Source organism: Sturnira hondurensis, unplaced genomic scaffold (genome assembly GCF_014824575.4).
Source record: "Sturnira hondurensis isolate 20B ecotype Veracruz unplaced genomic scaffold, ASM1482457v3 Scaffold0007406, whole genome shotgun sequence".
NCBI classification, from domain to species: domain Eukaryota; kingdom Metazoa; phylum Chordata; class Mammalia; order Chiroptera; family Phyllostomidae; genus Sturnira; species Sturnira hondurensis.
Genome location: NW_028080037.1, coordinates 17,977,737 through 18,002,824, shown reverse-complemented (window position 1 = coordinate 18,002,824; position 25,088 = coordinate 17,977,737). Strand labels below are relative to the sequence as shown.

Genomic DNA, 25,088 nt, shown 5'->3' with positions numbered 1-25,088 from the left:
AAGTAATTTTTTAGTAAATATCCAGCTTTGTAAAAAATACAGTCTTCCTTCCGTGTCCACAGTAGTTACACTCCTTGAAAACAGTGATGACCAAGTTGCAGGAAGTACTTTGTGTCTGTCACAGAGTTAAGTTGTGGCTCAGAGGCTTTTCACCAAAACGCATGTCTGGTGAGACGGTAAAACGACAAGTTTTATTTCAAACGTTAGGGTGGAAAAATCTACCCTGTCCTGCGATACCTCTTCTAAACCCAAGTTCTACAGAGAAACCTGCTTCAAATTCTCCTGGTTCTGCATCTTGCCCCCTTACCATTTCCCCTCACCTCGCCCCAGCTTTCCTGCCGCTTAGATTCCATGGTCCACCAGCACATAGTCTCAGTCAGTCTCTTTCCCCGTCTCTCCTTCCATGGAGCTCCCCGAGCAAAACTCCAGCCCTGGTTAAGTGCAGTCTCCCGCTTGACACTGCGCCCACACCCAGGGATATTGCTTCTGTGTTTCTAACCAACCTGCTGTTTCTCAGGTTTTGGGTTTGGTTTGGTTTGGTTTTGTGGTTTTGATGCAGAGCCCTTGGGGATCAGAGTTGAAGGAACAGATCCAAGTGGGGCCAGCACCAGTTGTGTTGAAAACTCAGAGGAACTGGGAAGCACATTCTGGGGACCCAGGGACCAGACAGAGCTGAGTGGACACAATCTTGCAGCATAAAATCCTTCTGCAGAACTCTCTCTGACCTCTAAACCTCAACCAGTAATCCTTTTGTCAGTGGGTTTTTATGATATATTCCCCCTTGGTTCTGTCAATGACTGTTTCAAACCCTCCACAACTTTTTTAGCTCCTGGACCTTTGCCTATTATCAGAAATCCTCATCTCCCTCTTTACCTAGAAAATATAGGCATGAACAGTTAATCCCCCCAACCATTTGCATAATCTGCATTTGTTTTATTCTTCTCTTCCAAAGAGGAGGAGTCAAAGGTCAACCCTCAACCTGTGCCCCTTTTAAAGATTTTTTTATTATTTATTTTTAGACAGAGGGAAGGAGAGGGAGAAAGAGAGGGAGAGAAACATCAATGTGTGGTTGCCTCTCCCGTGCCCCCCACTTGGGGACCTGGCCTGCAACCCAGGCATGTGCCCTGACTGGGAATCGAACCAGCAACACTTTGGTTCATAGGTCGGCATTCAATCCACTGAGCCACACCAGCCAGGGCAACCTGTGCCTATTCTTGATCTCATCTCTTCTCAATGTCTCTGGTTATTTGCTTCATAATTATTTCCCTCTTCCTGTCATCATGTTTTACCTCTTCCTTTCTACCCTCCTAAGCATGCTCAAGTATCTTCCTAACAATAACCATGGTCTACTCTGTGACTCTTCCATTTACTACTCTAGTTCTTACCATTGTTTCTCTACTGACCATGATGCAAGAGTAATCCACACAAGCTGTAGTGTAGCTGCTTCTCATTTTCCAAGCACTCAGTCCTCATTCCTCTCTGTGGTCATCTGAGGATAAGATCAGGAGTTCATAACTGGACTGCAGAGGAGATACGCATAGCTATGGAATATGCTGGTGGAAAGCTGTCTGTGAAGAGGTAAGCAATGCAGCACAGGCTTCTTTTCCATCCTCATTTTTCCCTTTGTAGTCGGACATCTTTTCTGGAGCCACCTTCATCAAGCTGGCCCTGGGACTGGACCTTTACCTGGCGATCTTCATTCTCTTGGCTATCACTGCTGTCTACACAATCACTGATGAGTCCACTGTATGTTTAGCTCAGTCATGCTATCTTCTGCTCGTGTCACCACCCCCCTTCCCCATAATTAGCCACCTCAGTGTTCACCTGGTCAGTGCCAAGGTAAGGATATTCCTTTATTCTCCCTCTGAGAATCAGGCACAGCCTAGAAACACAACCAGAGCAAAAGTAACAGAATCCTCAATACTAGGTATGAACACTTGGATTAAGGATAATGATGTGGTAGGTGAGGCAAGGAAAGAAACACTAACTTGGCTCACCTATGTGTTCAGTACCCAAATGGCATTTGGAATCCTGTGTACAATACCCATGGGAAGTGAGGATGAAATAGCATCTCAGACATGAATCTGGTAAATCCAAGGCAGGGCCCAAAGGAGTGCAGGATACCTGAGCGTTGTGGTGGGCTCTGAATGGCAGAATCAGAAATGGAGGCTGGAACAGTGGGTTGGTTGTTCCAAGACTGTATATGGCAACAGTCCAAACAGATCTTCCTGAACCAGATACTTTGGTGTAGTGTTCATGTACACTAACGTATGGAAATTAAACCACTTCAGCTCAGTTGGAAAAAATAACGAAAAAATAAAAGCTCAAACAATCAAGAGAGTTATGGAGCCATTCTCTTGTGTTGAGCGTTTGTTTCCAACTGTTCAGGGCATGAATCTCCTATTTTCAGGATCAATCTTGTTTTCCCATGACTCTCTCAGAAAGGAAATATCTTGTTCACTAAGAGTCTAGTGAGTCTAAAGCTCAAAGAGAAGTTGGTGGTGGTGATGATGGTAGAACAACATTGCAGAAAAACACAAGTCAACAATAATACCTCGTATTCAACTAATGAAACAATGACCTGTTCCAACACTAAAACAAAATGGCTTCTTCTGATTTTTTGAGAGCAGGTATATACTGTGCTGAGTAGAGCAAATTGAGGGATTGTTACGGGAAATGTTCATGATATTAAAACATTGCTGTTTCCCCTACTTAACAGTCAAAAACTCACACAAAGATAGAACTCCACTATAACTCACAAAACTTTGAGTCAAGGAAGGAAAGGAAGGAAGGAAGACAGAAGGATCAGGTGAGAGACATACCTTGTCAGAAGATAATAATGCCGAGAGGAGCTTGTGGCCCAGCCAGAAGCTTCCCTTATGTCCTCTGCTGAGTCATTTCCAGGGTTCAGGTAGAAGAGCACCTAAAGGTGAAGGCAAGTAGGCAAGGGCACCTGAGTAAAATATCCTTGTTCTTTTTTTTTCTCTCCCTAGGGGGCTTGGCCTCGGTTATTTACACAGACACCCTCCAGGCCTTCACCATGCGGATAGGTTCTTTCATTCTCATGGGGTTTGGTAAGTGACGACTGTGTGAGCAGAGCCCTGGGGCTAGAAACCAGGGCACTTGTTTCTGTTCAGCCTGTCTACTCTTTACTGCTGCCTCCCAGTTCCACCTGGTCGTATTTTCCCGTCACTTTTATCATTCACATCATCTAAACGAATGCCTACTTTCCTTCTTGCTGTACTATCTCAGCACGAAGAAATGAGGGAAAAGTACTGAACTTCCTTTAAAAAAATATTGCTCAGGTAAATTATCTTGCTTAATCTTCATATCTTTGTCTTCAGAATGGATAAAATTAGTATCATCATTGATACTAACTTTACAAAAATATCGGTGTGTTGAATTCAATGCACGGAAACCCTTCATTTACATAAAATCTTCATACAACACAACACTAATTATTAGGAAAAATTAAGATAACTGAATATAAACTTTAATATAACTGCTTTGCTTTGGATGGAAATTCTTTAAGTACATTGCTCACTCTACTGCTAGAGCATATAAAAAAAAGGTTAGGTTTTCCTTCATAACTTTCACTTATTTAGTATCATCACTTGGTTCTCTGGAGTAAGTCATACCAGCAAGCACCACTGATGACTCTCATTTACAGCTTGCTAGCTTTTGTTTTCTTTTCTTATGGCATTTGTTTATTTTTTGCATAGGAAATACACGCACACAGTAGAAAGGATACAGGATCAAATGTCTCTTTATCCTTCCCCTGTCCTGCAGCCACCCTACTCCCTCTACTCAAGCTGCTCTGTGTTCAATTTTGCAGAGGCGTGCACCAAATCACAGAGCTTGAAAATATGTGAAGCAAAAGCTGATACAACTGCAAAGACAACAAATTCACGACGAGACATGGATGCCATTAGTCACATATGGCTACTTATATTTAAATTAATTAAAATTAAAAATCAAGTTCTTTATTTGCCTAGCCATATTTCAAGTGCTGGGTATAAGGCTAGCAATTTCCATAACACACAGCACAGACATAGAACAGGTCGTTGCAAAAAGTTCTGCTGCCCAGGGCTGCTCCAGAGGCAACAGCTGGGACCAATTCCTTATGAACTTCCTATTTAGTTAGCCAGAACTTCTGTGCTCTACTTTTTCATAGTTCTTTGGTTGCTGGCCTCAGTGAGGCAGTGCCTAGCGCCAGCCTCTCTAAGTGTCACTTATTTCATCCTTAGGATGAGAATGGGGGAGTCTCTCACTTCCTAGGCTCTCTCTTGTGTTTTTGTTACAAACCATGTTCCTCTTACTGGAACAATTTCCTTGTATTGTCGGTACCCTCCTCTTGGCTGAGTTCCTGACTCGCTCGTTCATTTTCCGCGTACTCCCCATTCCACATTGGCATATACAAGCACACTGGTGCTCAATTAAATAAATAAATAATGGAGAAGCAAATTAATGTCAACTTTAACCCTCCAGCTGCATGTATGAATTGTGCATCTTTTGAACCTGGGCTCATCTTTCTAGGGTTTCCCTCCACTACAGTTCTCTTCTGTACCCATCCAGCCCTTCCATACCCCCCAGCAGCTGAGTCTCTTCATTTCCCTTCACCGCACATAATCCAATTTCTGCTCATCATTCCAATATTTTAATTACAATGTAGGTAGAATATAGCATTAGTCAGAAAATCTGACTAAGCATAAAGTCAGACCAGCCAGGATCTGTGTCAGGAAGAAAGGCCATTGCTTCCTGGCCCCGTCAGAGGAGTTGGGACTTCCTGAGGGTTGATTTTGTTAGGCTCACTCTGTTGGCTCGCCTTCAGGTTTGTTTCTGCTCTGAGGGTTATGAGACATCAACAGCAGTCTGTCAGATTGCAGTTTTATTCTTACTACGAGGGTAGCTACTAAATCAAATTTTTCAAGAGCACCATAACAAGAAAAGTTAAAGGGTGATTCGCTTTACGAACTTTATGAGAGTCAATCTGATAGTCAGTGCCCATGCAAGTACTAGGAGGACACGAGTCCTGAGGGAAGGACACTGAGAATAGGCCTGGGCTGATGGGAGGTGCTTGAGTACCTCCCTCATAATCGAGTAATTGTGAAAACTGGGAGTCTTACATTTCTATAAAACATTTTATTTTATCCAATGCCTTCCCAGCATTTGCCAAGTTGGAGGTTATGAGAGTTTTACAAGAAGTATATGAATGCCATCCCATCCATAGTCCAAGGGGACAACCTGACCATTAGCCCCAGCTGCTACACTCCTCGGGCAGACTCCTTCCATATTTTCTGAGATGCTGTCACTGGGGACATTCCATGGCCAGGAATAATATTTGGAATGACCATTGTAGTGGTGTGGTACTGGTGCACTGATCAGGTAAAGTGTGTGTGTGTGTGTGTGTATTGTGAATATGTGTATATTGTTCTTTTTGTTCTCCTAGAAAATCATACAGTTTCTATTTTGTATACACACACAGACACACACACACACAACATTTAAAAAGTCAAACACCTCTACAAAGCTAATTGTGCAAAATAGCTGTCTGGTGTACCTCTCTTTACCCTGTTTCTTGTCCCTCAAAGGTAAACACTGTTGGCTCCCTCAGTTACTTACTTTGGTATGTATTTCCATTCCCTAAACCCTGGGATTCAGTGTACTCTCTGTGAGGCATTGCCATGAATGACACCTTGGAGCTTTATTTATTTAGAAATAAACGCTTTCAGATGCTAGGCAGACCCATTAAATCAGAACTTGCTTGTGAACTTAATCCCCAGATTACTCAAATAAATGCTTATATTGCTACCTCTCGACTTACCAGTTTTAGAATTTTTTTTAAAGATCTTATTTATTTATCTTTAAAGGAGAAGGGAAGGAAAGAGGGAGAGAAATATCAATGTATGGTTGCCTCTCATGGGTCCCCTACCAGGAACTGCCCTGCAACCCAGGCATGTGCCCTGACTGGGAAACGAACTGCAATCCTTTGGTTCACGGGGCCCACAATCAATCCACTGAGCTATGTGAGGCAGGGCTAGAATTTTTTTTAAATATATTTTATTGATTATGCCATTACAGTTGTCCCATTTCCCCCCTTCATTCCCCTCCAGCCTGCACACCCTCTCCTACCCACATTCCCCTGCTTTAGTTCATGTCCATGTGTCTTAAGTTCTTTAGCTTCTACATTTCCCACACTACTCTTGCCCTCCCCCCTCTATTTTCTGCCCACCATCTATACTACTTATTCTCTGTACCTTCTCCCCACTCTTTCCTCCTCCCACTCCCCTGTTGCTAACCCTCCAGGTGATCTCCATTTCTGTTGTTCTGTTCCTGTTCTAGTTATTTCTTTAGTTTGTTTTTATTTTAGGTGTGGTTGTTAGTAGTTGTAAGTTTGCTGTCATTTTACTATACATGTTTTTTATCTTCTTTTTCTTAGATAAGTCCCTTTAACATTTCATATAATAAGGGCTTGGTGATGATGAACTCCTTGAACTTGACCTTATCTGAGAAGCACTTTATCTGCCCTTCCATTCTAAATGGAAGCTTTGCTGGGTAGAGCAATCTTGGATGTAGGTCCTTGCCTTTTCATGATGTGGAATACTTCTTTCCAGCCCCTTCTTGCCTGTAAGTTCTCTTTTGAGAAATCCACTGACAATCTGATGGGAACTCCTTTGTAGGTGACTGTCCCCTTATTTCTTGCTGCTTCTAGGATTCTCTCCCTCATTTTAATCTTGGATAATGTAATTATGATGTGCCTTGGTGTGTTCCTCTTTGGGCCCACCTTCTTTGAGACTCTCTGAGCTTCCTGGACTTCCTGGAAGTCTAATTTCTTTGCCAGATTGGGGAAGTTCTCCTTTACTATTTGTTCGAATAAGTTTTCCACTTATTGCTCTTCCTCTTTCCCTTCTGGTACCCATTTAATTTGGATGTTGGGATGTTTAAAGATGTCCTGGAGGTTCCTAAGCCTCTCCTCATTTTTTAAAATTCTTCTTTCTTCATTCTGTTCTGTTTGGTTGTTTCTTTCTTCCTTCTGGCCCACTCCCTTGATTTGAGTCCCAGTTTCCTTTCCATCACTATTGGTTTCCTGTGCATTTTTCTTCATTTCACTTAGTGCAGCCTTCATTGTTCATCTAATTTGTGACTAAAATCAACCAGTTCTGTGAGCATCGTGATCACCAGTGTTTTGAACTGTGCATGTGATAGGTTGGCTAGGTCTTGGTCGCTTAGACGTATTGGCTCTGGAGTTTTCAGCTGTTCTTCTGCTTGAGCCATAATGTTTTGGTCTGGTCGCTCCTGATACATATGAGGACAGAGCCGTAGGTGTTCACTAGGGTGGGGAAACCCAAGTTGCTGGGTTGTGATGCTGTATGTAGGGGTGGGGCCAGAGAGGAAACAATGGCACTTTGTTCCGCTTTCTGTTGCACCTCAGTCCCTTCCACTGCTTCACCCAAGCAAACTGGGCCTTACTGGTGCTGATTCCATGTGGGTGGGCTTGTGTACATTCTAGGACCCCGTGAGTCTCTCCAACAAACTCTCCTGTGAGGCTGGGAGTCTCTCCCTGCGCCTCAACCCCACATGTATTTTCAATCAACATTTTGAGGCTTTATTTCCCAGTGCTAGGACCCTACGTTGCACAATCTGTCTTGCTCCCCAGTTATCTGCATGAATGTGGGACTGCTGCCAGGTCAGCCAGCTACCTTGCTCATGGTGCTCCACTCCTCAATCACCGCCTCACTGGGTCTGCCCATTGCGACCTCACACCCGGGGTCTACCAGCTGCTGCCTGGACACTCAGAGTCTTCCCGGTGCTGTCTTGCATGCCCAAGGTGCTTTGCATGCCCAGTGTCACTGCTTCCAGTGCTGCAACCTCTCTCCACTCAGCTGCCCAACTCCGCCCCGCCTACCAGTCTGGATGAATGTGTCTATTTTATCTCTTTGGTTGTCGAACTTCCATACATTCAATTTTCTCTCAGTTTTGGTTGTTATTTTGTTTCTAAATTGTTGTTGACCTTAGTATGGTTCTTTGAGGAGGTACAGTATGTCTACCTATGCCTCCATCTTGGCCAGAAGTCTGATTTTCTTTTTATAATAAACTGATTTTTCTCAACATATTTACCAAAGAATGTATACTTTCACCATTGATTTGTGGAACCATCTTTATTATTCTTATAGGCTTTTAAAAAAGATTTTATTTATTCACTTTTAGAGAGGGGAAGGGAGGGAGAAAGAGAGGGAGAGAAACATCAGTGTGTGCTTGCTTCTCATGTGCCCTCTACTGGGGACCTGGCCTGGAACCCAGGCATGTGCCCTGGGAATCAAACCAGCAACCCTTTGATTCACAGGCCAGCACTCAGTCCACTGAACCACACCAGCCAGAGCCATCCTTATTATTTATATGTTGCCTCTGACCACCTGACTTCCCTTCTACAAGTGATGTCACATTCACCCTGAGTTCTGATGCCTGACCCTGCTTGTCTGCTCACAGGACACCCTCCTCACCTCTAATTTGTATTGTCCCTCCAACTGTCTGCTTCTAGCCCTCTGTCTAAAAACATCGCCTGCTCCCCCAGCACTAAATGACACAGCTGCTACCCCTAACAGATTTGTCTCTCCAAAGAGAATTAAGCAGAAAAAGACATCCTAATTTTCTAACATTTCTAGAAAAGAAAAATATCAAGAAGTTATTCTGGCATTAAGGATACAAACCCTGATTTGCTAGAAAATTCTTTGAAAATTATGCTAGAAAATTCTTTGTTAGTCAAGAGATTGTACAACTTAAGTACAAACAAATTATGTAAATTAATTTTCCCAAGACCATTGCATTTGATTCATAGGTCGATGAGGTCCTCAGAATACTTTGTCGTCTGATGAATGTCTCTGAATTCTCTTCTGATGGATGCTTGACTCTGGTGTTTCTATGGCAATATTCTTGATTTCCCAAAAGGGCAACTGTTCCTTAACAGTAGAGAGACACTGATGAGTATGTAGCTTATTTAGTGCCTAAAATATTAAAGGCACAACTTACACAACTTGTTGCAAGAATCAGTAGTGAACACTTTGAACCTGGAGGAGCATATAGCCATTGTTGTAATGCAGCCTGGAAGCTATAGACATATTTTAATAGTAATGATGTGTATTGAATTCTATGTATCAGGAGTCTTTTATACACATCATACCAAATGTTCAGGATATTATATAACAGGTAATCTTATGTAGAGATGAGAAACCTGAAACTCGCAGAACTCAAATACTCATGTGAGAGAGCAGGGGTTTGTTATTTTCCTCCAAAGCTCATTATTCTCCAGTCATCATCCCATTTGTTACTGTAACATTAATTCCTGAAAAGAGGCACTCCTTTTCTTTGAACTCATGCTCTGATTGTCTCACCTTGGGGTGGTGTTTCCCTGGCAGGTCATCGTGCAGCACTGCCTCTCAGGCAAGGACATGTCTCACGTGCAGGCCGGCTGCATCATGTGCGGGTACCTGAAGCTGCTGCCCATGTTCCTCATGGTGATGCCCGGAATGATCAGCCGCATCCTGTACACAGGCAAGTACCCAAATCCACCAATGCTCATTTTTTTATACTTGACTCACAAATAGCTATTTTTAAGATGTATTAAAACCTTCATAACTAGAAAACACATTATGTAGGGAAGTAAAAACAAAATTCCAAATGAAAATTACAGATTGTGTTAGAGGGTCAAATGCAAAAAAAAATAGAGAATCCCCCATTTGACATTCTGTTCTCTTACCCCTTTTCTCCTGCATGCCTGTCTTTTTGTGGGCATTTGAGTCTGTTTAGTCCTGTTGTCATGAGAGACTTGGACTGACACAAGTCTCGAGGATGATGCAGGGGGATGAGAAAGAACTGGGGGGCTATGCATTAGGTGGGCTGTGGTGGGCCTGCCCAGGACGTCACCACCTGAGAAGGTCTTGGCAGTGCCCTGTCACTTGTTGGTCCCTCTAAGATGACTGGAGAACTGTACCCACCTTTACAAATTTGGAATTGGGTTGTTGGGGATACTTCCATTTCTGAGTCAGGTGAGAGTAACTACTAATTTTTGAAAATCTTCCTTAAAAACTCTGGCATGAAGAGTGAAGGAAATATAGTAGGATATTTCTTGGCTAATCAAGACCTCTGGGTTTTAGGGGACAATCCATCAGATAATACTGAATTTGCTTCATGTTTTCCCGAATGGGCATTACTTATTTAGCTGAAAACTTGTTAAGATAAATATCAAGTGACCAATATCCCTTCTTATTGCAACATTGTAGGGTTGTCTATACCAATAAAGAATGTACAGATATTCAACAAATAGGCAGTGGCCAAAGATATTATTGTACACTATACCAATACTTGGGGAAAATGCTAAAGTTATTATGTTAGATATAAAAAGCAGATTGTAAAACATTATCTCAACAATTATTACTATACTTATGCAAAAAAGGCATTTCTTTCTGAAAAAGGATTAGAAAGGAATAAAAAAGTAAAAGAAACTAATGTGCTAAGGTGTTAGTATTCAGGGTGATTTTTATATCCATTTTTGCTATTTGTTTTTATAATGTGGTTTTAGCAAAAATATCTCCAAGATAATGTGCAACTACCCCATGAATGAGACATTATTCCACATGGGGCAGTCACTCCAACAACATCACAAGTGACACCTCTTCCTTGATGTGGGAAAAGGACATTGGGCTAAATGATTGGACACAGGACTAACTTCCTGAGTGGCAGTGGTGTTAGTGGTGGTGGTAGTGGTGGTGGTAGTGGTGGTGGTATTGGTGGTGGTGGTGGTGGTGATGTTGTTGTTGTTGGTGGTGGTGGTGGTGTTGGCTGTGGTTGTAGTGGTGGTGGTAGTGGTGGTGGTTGTCTTTGTGGTGGTGGCGGTGTTGATGGTGGTGGTGGTGGTGTTTTATCTCTGGAGTGCTATGCTCCCAGGAGGATTTATGTTCTTGTGCCTTTTCTGGAGGTTGGAATCATCTCCCTCTGTTGGCTCTAATGCTCTCTAGCAGGGCCCTGCCCCCTAGGTCAGTGCAAGGGGAGCTACAGCTGTGAGACACTTAGAAAGTTGTATTCTGGGCAAAGAGGAACTGGGCTGACTGTGTGAATTTCAAAGTTCAACCTCCAATTTCCAGGCAAAAGTCTTTCCTCTAACCCATGATCTTATAACTTGTCTTTACGAGTATGTCCAGTGGTTGTGGATCTTGGCTGTTTGGGCCCCACTCACTAAACCCAATTTATCTGAATTCCTCTTCAGACAAGGTGGCCTGTGTTGTACCTTCTGAATGTGTGAAATAGTGTGGTGTTGAAGTTGGCTGCAGTAACTATGCCTACCCAATGCTGGTGATGGAACTAATGCCTGATGGTAAGAAAACGTTCATGCTCAGATAAGTGGATAAAGAAAGTGCAATGATAGATGATAGACAGACAGACAGATAGATAGATAGATAGATAGATAGATAGATAGATAATAGATAGACAGATGATACATAGATAGAGTATAGACCACGAAACTTTCTTCACCCTCAAAAAAGAAGGAAATCCTGCCATTTGCAGCAATATAGGTAAGCCTAGAGAACATTATGCATGTGAAATGAGCCAGACACAGAAAGACAAATACTGTTTGACATCACTTAGGTGTGGAATCTAAATAAATGGAGACGTGGAATGGTGGTTGCCAGGGGCTGGGGGGAAATAGGAAGATGCTGGTCACAGGGTATCCACTCTCAGTTATACCATGGGTAAGTTCTGGAGACTCACTGTGCAGCATGGAGACGATCACTAATAATGATGTCCCATAGATTTGAAATTTGCTGAGAGAATCGATCTTAAGTATTCTCACAACAAAACAAGATAACAGAAACTCTGTGAGGTGATGAATATGTTAATTCACTTGATTGTGGTCATCATTTCAGTGTCCATATATATATATATCAAAACATCACGTCGTATACCTTAAATACATACTGTTGTTACTTATTGATCCTACTTCAATAGAGCTGGGGGTGGGAGAGAAATATTCATGCTGGGACTGCCTCAGAGGCCTGGTCTGTAAATGGGCCAGAAGGAAGGGTTATGGTATAATCCCTAATACTTCTTACTTCCATTAATTCCATTGTCTTCATCAGACATTTCTTGAGCACCTTCTATAGGCTACCAGTTCCGTGCTGGGCCTGGGGATTACAGAGATGGACCAAGTATAATTCCTATTAGAAGAATCCTTACTCCTTGAAATTCAAGATTCTCTTCCAAAACAATCAAGATAATTTATGATGGCCATCAATGATGGGTCATCGATGATGGCTTTGTCAATAAAAGAGCTTCATAGCCCCAAGCAAACAACCAAACAAAATAGAAACAGATTCATAGATACAGAGAACATACTGATGGTTGCCAGAGAGGGTGGGGGTTGAGGGAGTGGGTGAAAAAGGTGAGGGGATTGAGAAGTACAGATTGGTAGTTACAAAATAGTCAGAGGGATGTAAAGTACAGCATAGGGAATATAGTCAATATTATTGTAATAACTTTGAATGGTGCCAGGTGGGTCCTGGAAATATCAGGGGAGCACTTTGTGAAATATATGATTGCCTGACCACTGTGCTATATACCCGGAACTAATACAAAATAATATTGAATATAAATTGTAATTTAAAAATTAAAAAAGATTTGCATAGTCATAAACTTACAAACTCAGAGGATTAGAGGTTAATTGTTTATCCTTGTTTTCTTTAGACCAGTGATATGCAAATAATAGAGCTCAATTTATTTAACTTCCAACTATTTATTGAGTGCCTTCTGTGTGCCAGAAACTGCCCTGGTGCTTAGAAAACATTAGTGAAGGAGGCACAAGGTCCCCTATCTTTGGAACTCACATTCTAGTTTCATGAAATAGAAAATAAGGCACACGTATGAAGTAAGTAAGTTACTAGGATGCAGAACATGATCTGCTGTGATCAGAAAGAGAGCCTGTCATGGGGTTCAGGAATGACATAGTGACTTTGTACCACAGGCCCCCCCATTAGAGGACAGCTGACCCTTCTGTGACCTTTCTTCTCCCTGACACAAGAGCCTTTTCAGGGGGAAGGGAGCACAACCCACGAGTGACATCACCCACCCACCCATTCCACACTTTGACCTAGGATGTTTACTGATATTTACTGAGAGGAAGAGGAAACTAAAGGATCAAGTTGCTATAATACCTCAATACCTGCTATAATACCTTTGCTTGTCCCACCAGACTTCGACTTCAGAACCACCTGCTAGGCTTTTCCCTCTTCAGTTTCCTAAGCCTCCAGGAAGCTAACAGTCCCTCCAGAACAAAAGGTCCACATTTAGGTGCCAGCAAATATCTCTAAGTTTATATGTAGAACTAAAATTCTGTACTGGATTATTATCAAATCACCAGCAAATACACAGAAAATGCTGCATGGTGGAATGTATTGATAGGCACACCAGTAAATGTTCCAGGTGACACTTTGTCCTTTGAATGACTCTCTAGTTTGGCAAGGTAGCCATAGATCATGTCATCCAATTTCCAACCAGTGATCATATCCTCTTCAGTCCCCAGGGCTGCGAGGCCTGATGCTGTCAGTCATGTTGGCTTCCCTCATGAGCTCCCTGACCTCCATCTTCAACAGCGCCAGCACCCTCTTCACCATGGACCTCTACACCAAGATTTGGAAGCAGGCATTGGAGAAAGAGCTCCTTATAGCTGGACGGTGAGAGAATCCTGGTTTCTGTCTAAAAGTTGCTCTGGGAAAGTGGAGATATGGAAGTGGAATAGAGTCTCCTCATCTTCAAGTTCAGAGAAACTAGTCATCAAGTTCTAGAGTGGGTAAAGGACATTTGGTCCAACTTTATCCCTTTCCAGATACAAAATTTGGGGCCATGACTTTCAATGAAATAGTTGCTTTTTCAGACTTTCAAATGCTTTTGATTGTCTCTTATTCCTCTCCTCACACCTTCTCCCAGCCACATCTTCATGAAATTTCATCAGTGTTTTTCATGGTGTATAAAGTTTCCACCTTCTGTCAAATTAGGGACATCTGCACACTACTAAAGAGGAGTTTGCCAACTGTGTTTACTAGACAATGGGGTGTCTCCCTGGCCGGATAGCTCAGTTTGCTGAGCACTGTCTCATACACTAAAGGGTTGCAGGTTCAATTCCCAGTCAGGGCACATACCTAGGCTGCAGGTTCCATCCTCAGTCCAGGCACGTATGGGAGGCAATCAATTGTTGTTTCTCTCACATTTCTCTCTCCCCCACTCTCTGTCTCTCTCTCCACCCCCTTCTTCTTTCTTTAAAATCAACAAACATATCCTTGGGCAAATAATATGTTATTTTATTTGATACCCCATTTTTAATGGGGTATCAAAAGAAACTAATCACCTATTTAAAAGACCATGCTCTGTTGAAGACAGTAACAATTGCTTTGGTAAATTAACCACTTGGAGAAATTCCAAGGACTCAGTTGGTCTAGACCTTGACTCTTCTGGATAAATGCTACAGGAGAGGAAAGCCAGTAAGGCATCTGTGGTCCTGCAGCAGAGAAAGTGTTGGACAGAATTCAGCAGGCCTAAGCTGCGGTAGCCACTAATAAGTATACAAACCTGGGTATGAAACCCCCTTTAAGTTTCAATGAACAGTTAATGAGTTTTTCTTTTCCTCTTTCTTATTAAATGCCTACTATCTCTCAGAATGCGAATATGAAAAAGAACATATATATGAAAAATAATTTCATGTCTCATGGAATTTACACCCTCATGGGGCGAATAGACAAGAAATATATTCTGTACTCGACAACAAGAAGTACTAGGAAAAAATTAAACCAGTATTAAAGAACGTGGCTACTTAAGACAGGTGCTCAGGGAGCCCTCTCTGAGGAGGTGACACTCGAGCAAAGCCCCGAGGAAAGTGTGGAGGGAGCCCCTTGGCCCAGTTTGAGGGACAGTGCATGCCGCATTCCTCCACAGTTACATGCGTGCTGTGTGGGGACAGGAGGTGAGGGTGGCACAGGAAGAGCAAGTACGGGAGTGAGCGACAAAAAACAAGGTCAGAAAGGCCATGGGAGGTGAGATCATGCAGGGCCATTCCAGCCATAACAGAACTTTGGGTTTTATTCTGAATGTGACAGAAAACAACCGAAGATAAGAGAGCAAAGGAGACACACAATTTTCTTTCCAATGACGATGACAATAATGATAGTAGGTGCTATTTATTGAATCTTTATTGTGTTCTAGGCACTGGGCTTGAGCTTCCCATGGTTCATCACATTTAGTTACTGCAAGGTTGCAGATGTTTTGGAAAAAAGCTTAAATGGGACACTTGTGCCTTGGTCTTCTGCCCAAATGCTTGTTCCCTGGTTCTCCCAGCTCCCACCGATGTGTTTCAAGTGAGCACGGACAAGTGATGACCTTCCACAGAGAATCCAGTGACTTACTATCATTTGTTTTCTCACATGACCAGCAGAGAAGAAGACTGTGCAGTTTAGTCAGCCATGCTCCCTGGCCCCCAGGAGCCTCTCACAGATTTTCACTGTGTATCAATATTTTTTATTTTATTTATTTATCTTTAGAGGGCAAGGGAAAGAGAGAGGGAGAGAAATATCAATGTGTGGTTGCCTCTCGTGCATCCCCTGCTGGGAACTGGCCTGCAACCCAAGCATGTGCCCTGACTGGGAATCGAACTGGGATCCTTTGTTTCACAGGCCTGCGCTCAACCCACTGAGCTACACCAGCCAGGGCTGTGTATCAATATTTTAACCAGTTTTTTCCACCTGCCAAAGTATTCAAATAGTGAAATGCACAAACTAGCATTCCTGGCCAATTCGCTCAGCATTCTGGAAGAGAGGATATTTTTATTCTAAAGTGTGCAAACTGACTCATTCTCTCTCAAGCTAGGGGGGGAAAGAGACCAAAATAGGAGTTGACTTTCTTTATTGTACAAGTAATTACTTAGAAATAGTGTGTGTTTCTTCTAATTGATATAGCCCATACATTGCATTAGAATTATTAACCAAATGTTGACATTTGAAATCTTTTTTATAAATGGATTCTTTATAAACTGATCTCATATTTGAAGCTTTTATGACTAATTATAAGGCAAGCAATTGCACTATTGCCATTTTACTGATGAATAACCATTAAGCATGACACAACATGAGGACAACCAATGAATGACCTCAAGAATGAATCCAAGAACTAAAGCACAATGGAAGTACCAATAATGCTTTTGTTTAATATTTAAATCATTTTGTTTTCTTCCCAGGCTATTTATCATTCTATTAATTGTCACCAGCATCTTGTGGGTCCCATTCATACAAATGTCTCAAAATGAACAGCTGTTTCATTACATAGAAGCAATTTCTAGCTACCTTGGGCCTCCCATTGCTGCTGTCTTCCTGCTTGCCATCTTCTGTAAAAGAGTCAATGAACAGGTAAGTGAAAATGGGGAAACTTTTTTCTGCTGCAGTGAGAGAAGAAATATGTCTTTCACCCGTGCATTCTTTCCACCCAAATTGTACAATTCAAGGCCCATCTCTGTTTCAGCTGTGGTCAGCCACAATTCCTGAGTTTCACCAAAGTGTGTTAATACAGGGTCCAGCACAAATAATTCCCCTTTTTATTACAAAGTCATAAGCATGTAATTCTGTAACATAATACCACACTCAAGCACACCATATGACATTTTAGGTGAAATATTTAAATTAAAACTATAAATTATTGCCCTGGCTGGTGTGTCTCAGTGGATTGAGTGCCAGCCTGGGAACTGCAAGGTCACCAGTTTGATTCCCAGTTAAAGGACATGCTTGGGTTTCAGGTCAGGTGCCCAATAGGGGGTGCTCAAGAGGCAACCACACATTGATGTTTCTCTTCCTCTCTTTCTCCCTCCCTTCCTCCTCTCTAAAAATATATAAACAAAATCTTTTTTAAAATCTTTTTTAAAAATCTGTAAATTATTACACCCATATTATTACCCTACCAACCACACTCGAGGAGGCCTTGCTCCTGCCGGACCCTGGATGCAGTGCGCAGTCACTGCACAGTCTTTGTGTTTCTTACAAAATACACACAGTCATGGCACAGTGCCAAGGAACACAAGTTTGGGGGTAATACTGCCAGGATCCAATCATGGTCCTTTCACGTAATGCCATTGTGATCCTAAACAAACCATTTGACTCTCCGTGAAGTGAAGATAATCATAGTATCTATCCTATAGGATTGCTGTAAGGGTTTTAAAATAATTTTTTACATGTGAAGTCCTTAGAAGAAAACCTACCTCACTAGTAATGGTTCAAAACACATTAATTTCTTTTACAATATATATAATTAATTGATTATTATGGCCTGTGTACATTCAATGCCTTAATTGTTCCCAAGTTTTGCAGGCGATTGCAGTTCCATTCCCAGTCAGGGCACATGCCTGGGTTGCAGGCCAGTTCCCAGCAGGGGACTTGCGAGAAGCAACCATACATTGATATTTCTCTCCTTCTCTCCTTCCTTTCCCCTCTAAAGATAAATAAATAAAATTTTAAAAAATGACATATCAAACCATAGATTTTTTAAACCACTTCATTAAAGTATAATTCACATATCTTAAAATGCATCTATTTAAATGTACAGTTCAAACAGAAGTATAGATACATAGAATAAACTGGCAGCAGTCAGAGGAGAGGGGTGCTGGGGGACTGAGTAAAAAAAAGTGAATGGATTAACTGAAGTATATCTATATGCAACACATATGCACTGACGACAGTCTGGTGATGGCCAGGGGCAGAGGGAGGTGGAAGTGGGCAACGAGGGGGTCAATAGGGCAGGAAAGAGACTTGACTTTGGGTGGTGAGTACATGACACTGTGTGCAGATGATGTTTTACTGAGTTCTACACTGGAAACCAGTATGGCTTTTTCTGTTTTTTAAATATTTTATTGTTTATGCTATGACAATTTTCTCACTTTTCCCCTTCATGATTTTATTAACCAATGCCACCCCAACAAATTCGATGAAAAATAAATAAGCAAATAAGTAAATAACAAAGTGCAGAGTTCAGTGTATTTTAGACAGTCACAGTTGTGCGACATTACCACAATCTAATTTTAGATAGTAACATCAATTTATGTATTGGCACTTGTATACGTATCTTTCTCTATGCCTCTGTGGTTTTGATATTCTAGATGACAATTATCTGTATGTAGGGTTATATAGGACCCAGCAAAAACAATGCCCCTTTTTTATTACAAAATCTTTTGTTACAAAATCATAGGCATGTAATTCTGTTACATAACAATAGCACATTCAAACACACCATATGACATTTTAGGCGAAATGTTCTAATGAAAACTACAAATTATTATACCCATATTATTACCCTGCCAACCACACTCAAGCTGTTGTTACTGCTGCCAGACCCTGTATATAGGTTTAAAACACTGTTTTAGAAGTAAATCAACAAGTTAAAATGTTTTTAAATATATTTGATTGATTATACCATTACAGTTGTTCTATTCCCTCCTTTCATTCCCCTCCATCCTGCACACACCCTCCCCCACCATTCCCCCCTTTAGTTTATGACCACGTGTCTCAAGTTCTTTAGATTCTATATTTCCCCTACTATTCTTGCCCTCCCCCTATCTATTTTTTACCTACCATCTATGCTACTTATTTTCTGAACCTACTCCCCCTTTCTCCTCCTCCCACTCCCCTGTTGCTAACCCTCCATGTGTTCTTCATTTCTATGGTTCCACTCCTGATCTAGCTGTCCTCTTGGTTTGCTTTTGTTTAAGGTGTGGTTGTTAATAACTGTGTATTGTCCTTTCACGGTTCATATTTTTTATCTTATTTTTCTTAGATAAGAAAAATGTTAAGTCCCTTTAACATTTCATATAATAAGGGCTTGGTGATGATGAACTCCTTGAATTTTATCTTATCTGAGAAGCACTTTATCTGCCCTTCCATTCTAAATGAAAGCTTTGCTGGATAGAGCAATCTTGGATGCAGGTCTTTGGATTTCATGACTTGGAATACTTCTTTCCAGCCCCTTCTTGTCTGTAAGGTCTCTTTTGAGAAATCTGCTGACAATCTGATGGGAACTCCTTTGTAGGTGACTGTCCCCTTATCTCTTGCTGCTTCTAGAATTCTCTCCTTCATTTTCATCTTGGCTAATGTAATTATGATGTGCCTTGGTGTGTTCCTTCTTGTCCAACTGTTTGGGACTCTCTGAGCTTCCTGGATTTCCTGGAAGTCTATTTCCTTTGCCAGACTGGGGAAGTTCTCCTTTATTATTTGTTCAAATAAGTTTTCCACTCGTGGCTGTTCCTCTTCCTCTTCTGGTACCCATTTAATTTGGATGTTGGAATGTTTAAAGATGTCCTGGAGGTTCCTAAGCCTCTCCTCATTTTTTTGAATTCTTGTTTCTTCATTCTTTTCTGGTTGAATGTTTTGTTCTTCCTTCTGGTCCATTCCATTGATTTGAATCCCAGTTTCCTTTCCATCACTCTTGGTTTCCTGTGCATTTCCCTTCATTTCAATTAGTTTAGCCTTCATATGCTCCTCTAATTTGTGACTATAATCAACTAGTTCTGTGAGCATCCTGATCACCAGTGTTTTGAACTGTGCGTCTGAGAGGTTTGCTATTTCTTAGTCTCTTAGAGCTATCAGCTCTGGGGCTTTGAGTTCTTCTTGAGCCATGTTTTGGACTGTTCATGCCTGTTACATATGAGGAGCGGAGCCCTAGGTATTCACCAGGGCGGGGCAACTCAGTTGCTGGGTTGTGACGCTGTATGTGGGGGCGGGGTCACAGGAAAGCAATGGTGGTCCCCTCTGCTGCCTCCCACCGCCAGGGCCCTCGTGGTTCATCCCACTGTGCACGAATGTGCAACCGCAGTCAGCCCGCTGCCTTGTGCCCTCACTGGGTTCGACTCTGGGGCCTGCTCGGTCCCTCTCACTGCTCACTTCTCTGCTGGTTTATCTGCGCGCGAATGTGTGACCAGGGTCGGCCTGCTGCCCTGCGCCCTCACTGGGTCCGCCCGATGCTACCCTGGCTGCCTGGGCGCCTGGGGTCTGGGGATCTTTCCTGCCTAACCCTGCTCTGCTGCTGGTTCCGCCCCTCTTACCGGTCTGGTTGAAAGGTTCATTGTTGTCGGACTTCCATATAGTTCAATTTTCTGTTCTTTGGCTGTGTCTTTTTTTACTAAACCTTGTTGTATTCACACTTGGTTGTGGGAGAAGGTACAGTGTTTCCACCTATGCCTCCATCTTGGCAGAAATTCCTAAAATGTTTTTTAATAAAGCACATAAGAAACATCCACCTATGATATTGTTATGAAATTTTAAATAATGCTTTGGTCTATAGAATTAACTATAATGCTCTCCACTGGCAACCCTTCTCTCCCATCTACTCCCACTAACATTCAGAATAACTGTGAGCATGAAGCTTATGTTAAAGCAATTTTTCTAGTCTTGTGTACCTGTATGAACATACACAGATTTCTACATAGTGCAATCTTAATTTATGTGCTGTTCCATGACTGGCTTTTTCATATAGAGTTTATTTTGGATATCTTTGCCTATTAGCACATAGAGGTATCCCCCCTCCCTCTTCTTAATAGTCACACACTATTTCACAAAATCATTTATCATAATTTGACCATTTTCCTCTGAGAAACTTTCACATTGTTTTCAGTTACTTGCTATTACCAACAACATTTGACTGACATAATGTATATTCACCTTTTGGCACATCGAGATAGTTTTATTTTCTTTAAAGATTGTTTCCTAGAAATAAATACTGGGTCAGGCAGTAAGAACATTTACTTTTCTAATAAAATCTAAAAATATATGTTCCAAAAAGGATTCATCAATTTATCTTCTCACTATCAAAATATGAAAGTTCCTGTTTACTCACATACTTAATTACAGGGTACATTATAAACCTCAAGTAGCATTTGTCAATTCGATGACTGGAAAATAACTTTATTTTATAATTTGTGTTTCTCCAGCTATTACTGAGATTCTATGGTTTCAGAGCACCACTTTGTTGCATTCCATAAGTTTTAGTGTGTTATGTTTCTGTCTGCGTTTGTTCCAAGATACTTTTTGTCTGTTTAATAATAACCAATTTCCCAGACAATATTCCCTCTTCTGTATTATCCACAGAATAGGACCAATACCTCTCATATTGCTCTTGTATCATGAAATTGAAATTTTGTTTCAAGGTATTTTTTTATTTCCTTCATATTTCAAGATTTTTCTTACTTCCCTTTTGATTTCATCTTTTACCCATTGGTTGTTCAGGGAGGGGTGCATGGTTTGATTCCACATATTTGTGAATTTTCCAATCTTATCCCATTAATTTCTATTTTCATACCACTGTGGTTGGAAAAGATACCTGGTATAATTTAAATATTTTTAAATTTGCTGAAACTCGTTTTGTGACCTAATGTGTAATCTGTCCTAGAGATTGTTCCATGCATGCTCGAGAAGAACGTGTACTCTGCTGCTGTTGGGTGGAATGTTTCTGTACATGTCTGTTAAGTCCATTTTGCATAAAGTGTTACTCAAGTCCAGTTTTTCCTAACTGATTTCTGATTTGGATGACCTCTCCATCGCTAAAAGTGGGGTACTGAGTTCTTTATTATTATTGTATTTTTGTCTATTACTTCCTTCAGATCTGTTAACATTACTTAATATATTTAGGTCCTCTGATGATATGTGCATACCTATTTACCATTGCTATATCCTCTTATTGAAGCGACCCCTTTATTATTATATAATGACCTTCTTTGCTTCTTGTCATGGTTTTTGACTTAGTTTATTTATCTCATACTAGTATATCTACCCTGCTCTCTTTTGGCTCCAATCTGTATGGAATATATTTTTCCATCCCTTTACTTTCAGCCTATATGTGACCTTGAAGCCAAAGTGAATCTCTTGTAGGCAGCATATTAGTTGGGTCTTGTATTTTTATCCATTCAGCCACTCTATGCTTGTTAATCAAAGGCATAGAGTGGCTGAATGGATTTAAAACACAGAGGCATAAATTTAATGTAAATTTAACCCATTTACATTGGAAGTGAAAACTACAGGCATACTGGCAGCTGTGAGGGCCCTGGCTGCCAGTGTGTTCTACCATGGCTACTGGGTCTTGCTGCCGTTGCCACAAAGTGAAACCCAGTGCCAGGGGTCAGGCTGGGGCCTCCTGCTGCACAGCTGTAAGGGCTAGCAGCAGGTGAGCCCTGTGGTGCAGGCCAGTGGCAGAACACAGAGCCAGAGCCAGCCCTGGATTTTCTTCCTTTTCCTGTCATGCCTTTGCAGGTGTCTGGATGGGATAAAACAAAAGCAGCTTCTTCATGCAGTGCCTTAGGGCACTGTATGACTGAGGCAGCTGGTCACTCCCCCCACTCTCCCATCCCCAGGAAGTGAGCTCTTTCCGGCTGTGGAGTTCCCTGTTGTCACTGAGCAATGTCAACCTGGGGGAATGGGATAATGCAGGCAAAAGGAAGCTGTTCTTCCATTCCTTTCTGTGCAATTACTCTCAGGTTTTATGTTCCACTCTGTGGCCGACATTTCAAGTAGACCCCAGAGATCTCCCAGAGGTTTTTTGCTCATGGTTAGCTGTCTAACTATTGATTCTAATGAGGGGACTGGAGGTTAGGTTCTCCTATCCCGCCACCTTGATGATGTTACCTTTCCCTCTTCTGTTTATTTTTCTTCATTTTTCTCTTTTCCTAAAATGTGACAATGTCAATTGTCCTGTATTCGAGTTCACTGATTCTCTCTTCTGCCCACTCAAATTTGTTGTTGAGCCTCTCTGGTGAATTCCCCATTTTGGCTATTGTGCTTTGCAGCTTCAGAATTTTCATTCGGCTTCTTTTTATAATTTTTATACCTTAATTGATATTCTTTTTGTTTATACATTGTTTTCATGGTTTCCTTTAGCTTTTGTCCATGTGTTCCTCGAGCTCTTAGAGCATATTTAAGGCGATTGTTTTAAACTTTAGATTTATAATTCCAATGTACAGTCTTCCTCAGAGACAGTTTCTGTCCATTTGTTTTTTTCCCTTGAATGGGTTATAATTTCCTGTTTCTTTGTATGTCTTGGGATATTTTTTACAAAGAGTGGACACTTGACTATTTTATTGTGATAACTCTGTCAATCAGATCCTCCCCCTTTCCTGTTCTTTTTCTCTCTTATTGGTTGTTGAAGGCTGTAGCAATTCATTTATTCAGTAATTTTCTCAAACTACTATTGCAAAGACCTTATTCTTTGCTGATGTAGCCACAGAGAACTCTATTCTTTAGCCTGTGTCCCTCTGTTCCTCAGATACTGTTTTTTTATTTTATATTTATTGATTTTAGAGACAGAGAGAGGAAGGAGGAAAAGAGAGAGAGAGAAACATCAATTTGTTTTTCCACTTACTTATGCATTCATTGGTTGCTTCTTGTATGTGCCCCAACCAGAGACCAAACCTGCAATCTTGGCATATCGGGATGATGCTCCAACTAACTGAGCTACCCAGCCATGGCCTCAGATACCGTTTTGATAGTGATTTCCTCAAACACCAGGGCCTCTCCTAGTCTTTGCAAACTGACCCTGTTCTGGAGCTCTCCTTCAGCTCCTAGGCAGCCTTACACTGAGCCTAGGGATCAGACCAAGAGGAAAGCTTAAGGTCTTCTCAGGTTTTTTCTGAGTATGTGTCTTGCACGTGATTTTCTAGATGCCTCAGTATATATGGTTGCTTGTGGGTATCCTTATTTCCCAAAGACACTTTCTCCAGATTTTGCCTCAGGCAGTCTATTCTTGTATGTTTTTACTGTAATCTTTTGCTTCAGGTGTCTGAGTCTTGCTAGTTTGGCTTTCAGTGTCCTCAAACTTGTCCAGTCTGAGTTCAGAGTTAGGTGAAAGAGAGAGGAGCACCTTGTGTCAATTACCAGTGTACCCTCCAGACTGATTAGAACAGGGATACACGATAGCTTGTGAATATGATTTGCTGTGCTCCTCCTGGAATCAGGACTATGGTCCAACACTGGGAACACAGGCCACCCCTGTGTTTAAGACCGCTGACACCTTATGGCTGCTACTGCTTTAAGATGACCACCATGCAAGGGAGAGGGTAACAGTCACTGTTTTGGTGAGAGGCATCATTCTGTAGTGACTTCTTCTTGATTTGGCAGTTTGGTCAGTTGCTAAAAACTTTTGACTGATGTCTAGACTTCTCACAAAATCAGTGTTGACAGCGTCTGACAGGGGATGAGAGCCTAGAGTTGCCCACTCCACCATTTGTCTGATGTCACTATTTTTATGGTGTTCTGATTTTCTCTGAAGATTTTTTATATCTTTTGTCCATCTTTTTTCCTAATGATTTCCTTATTTTTCTTATTGATTCACAGAAATCCTTTGAATACTCAAAATACCAATCACTTACTTTCTTCTTACCACTCCTCCTTTCATGTTCTGCCTACTCTTTGTCTGGAGCCCCAATGAGATGGGTGTTGGACTTCTTGGATCACATCTTTTGAGTTTTATTTCACAATTTCCATCACTTCACCTCTTCCAAGCACATTTTAGGAGAATTGCTGAAATCCATATTTCCATCCACTAAGTTCTGTCCATTCGGCTATTTATCCCATCATTCAAGTATTTTATTTTAACAAGTTAAAATTTCCTTGTTGACATCTTTGGGTACACAGTAGAGTGTTTTAGAACCCTGAAGTCAGGAGCTGAAGCTCTTCTGTCCTCCTGAAGGCCCTCCTTGAGCAAAGCCACCAACTTCCCTGAACCTTCACTTTCATCTGAAACCAGAATAGGAGAGCTTAACTCACATATTCAAATGTGATAACCTTGTAACATTTTTTAATCTTAATAAATAGGTGCTCATAGATGTTGATCTCTCACTTGTCCACATTCTGCCCCATTAAAGGTCTTCAGAATTGAAGGAGAAATGGTCTATCACTTTTGGAAGGCTGCCATGGGAAATTACATGACAGAGAGGAGAGATTGTCAACCTTTAGCCTATAAACATTGAGGTCTTTATCTCAGGTAAAACCCTGAATCTCTCTCTGAACCTTGATTTCTTCCAGATGTAATGC

At 41.4% G+C, this 25,088-nt stretch overlaps 1 protein-coding gene across 1 annotated transcript in view; it reads left to right on the top strand.

The window, feature by feature from the left end:
* The window catches only part of LOC118991344 (solute carrier family 5 member 4-like), a 34,908-nt gene extending 12,255 nt beyond the window's left edge, over positions 1–22,653 (top strand). The window contains 10 exon segments of the mRNA XM_037052608.1: positions 1,630–1,733; positions 2,992–3,078; positions 5,167–5,195; positions 5,198–5,385; positions 9,414–9,549; positions 11,261–11,368; positions 13,571–13,721; positions 16,271–16,439; positions 22,180–22,202; positions 22,593–22,653. Coding sequence (XP_036908503.1) covers positions 1,630–1,733; positions 2,992–3,078; positions 5,167–5,195; positions 5,198–5,385; positions 9,414–9,549; positions 11,261–11,368; positions 13,571–13,721; positions 16,271–16,439; positions 22,180–22,202; positions 22,593–22,653 — 1,056 coding nt within the window.
* The last annotated feature ends 2,435 nt before the right edge of the window (positions 22,654–25,088 follow it).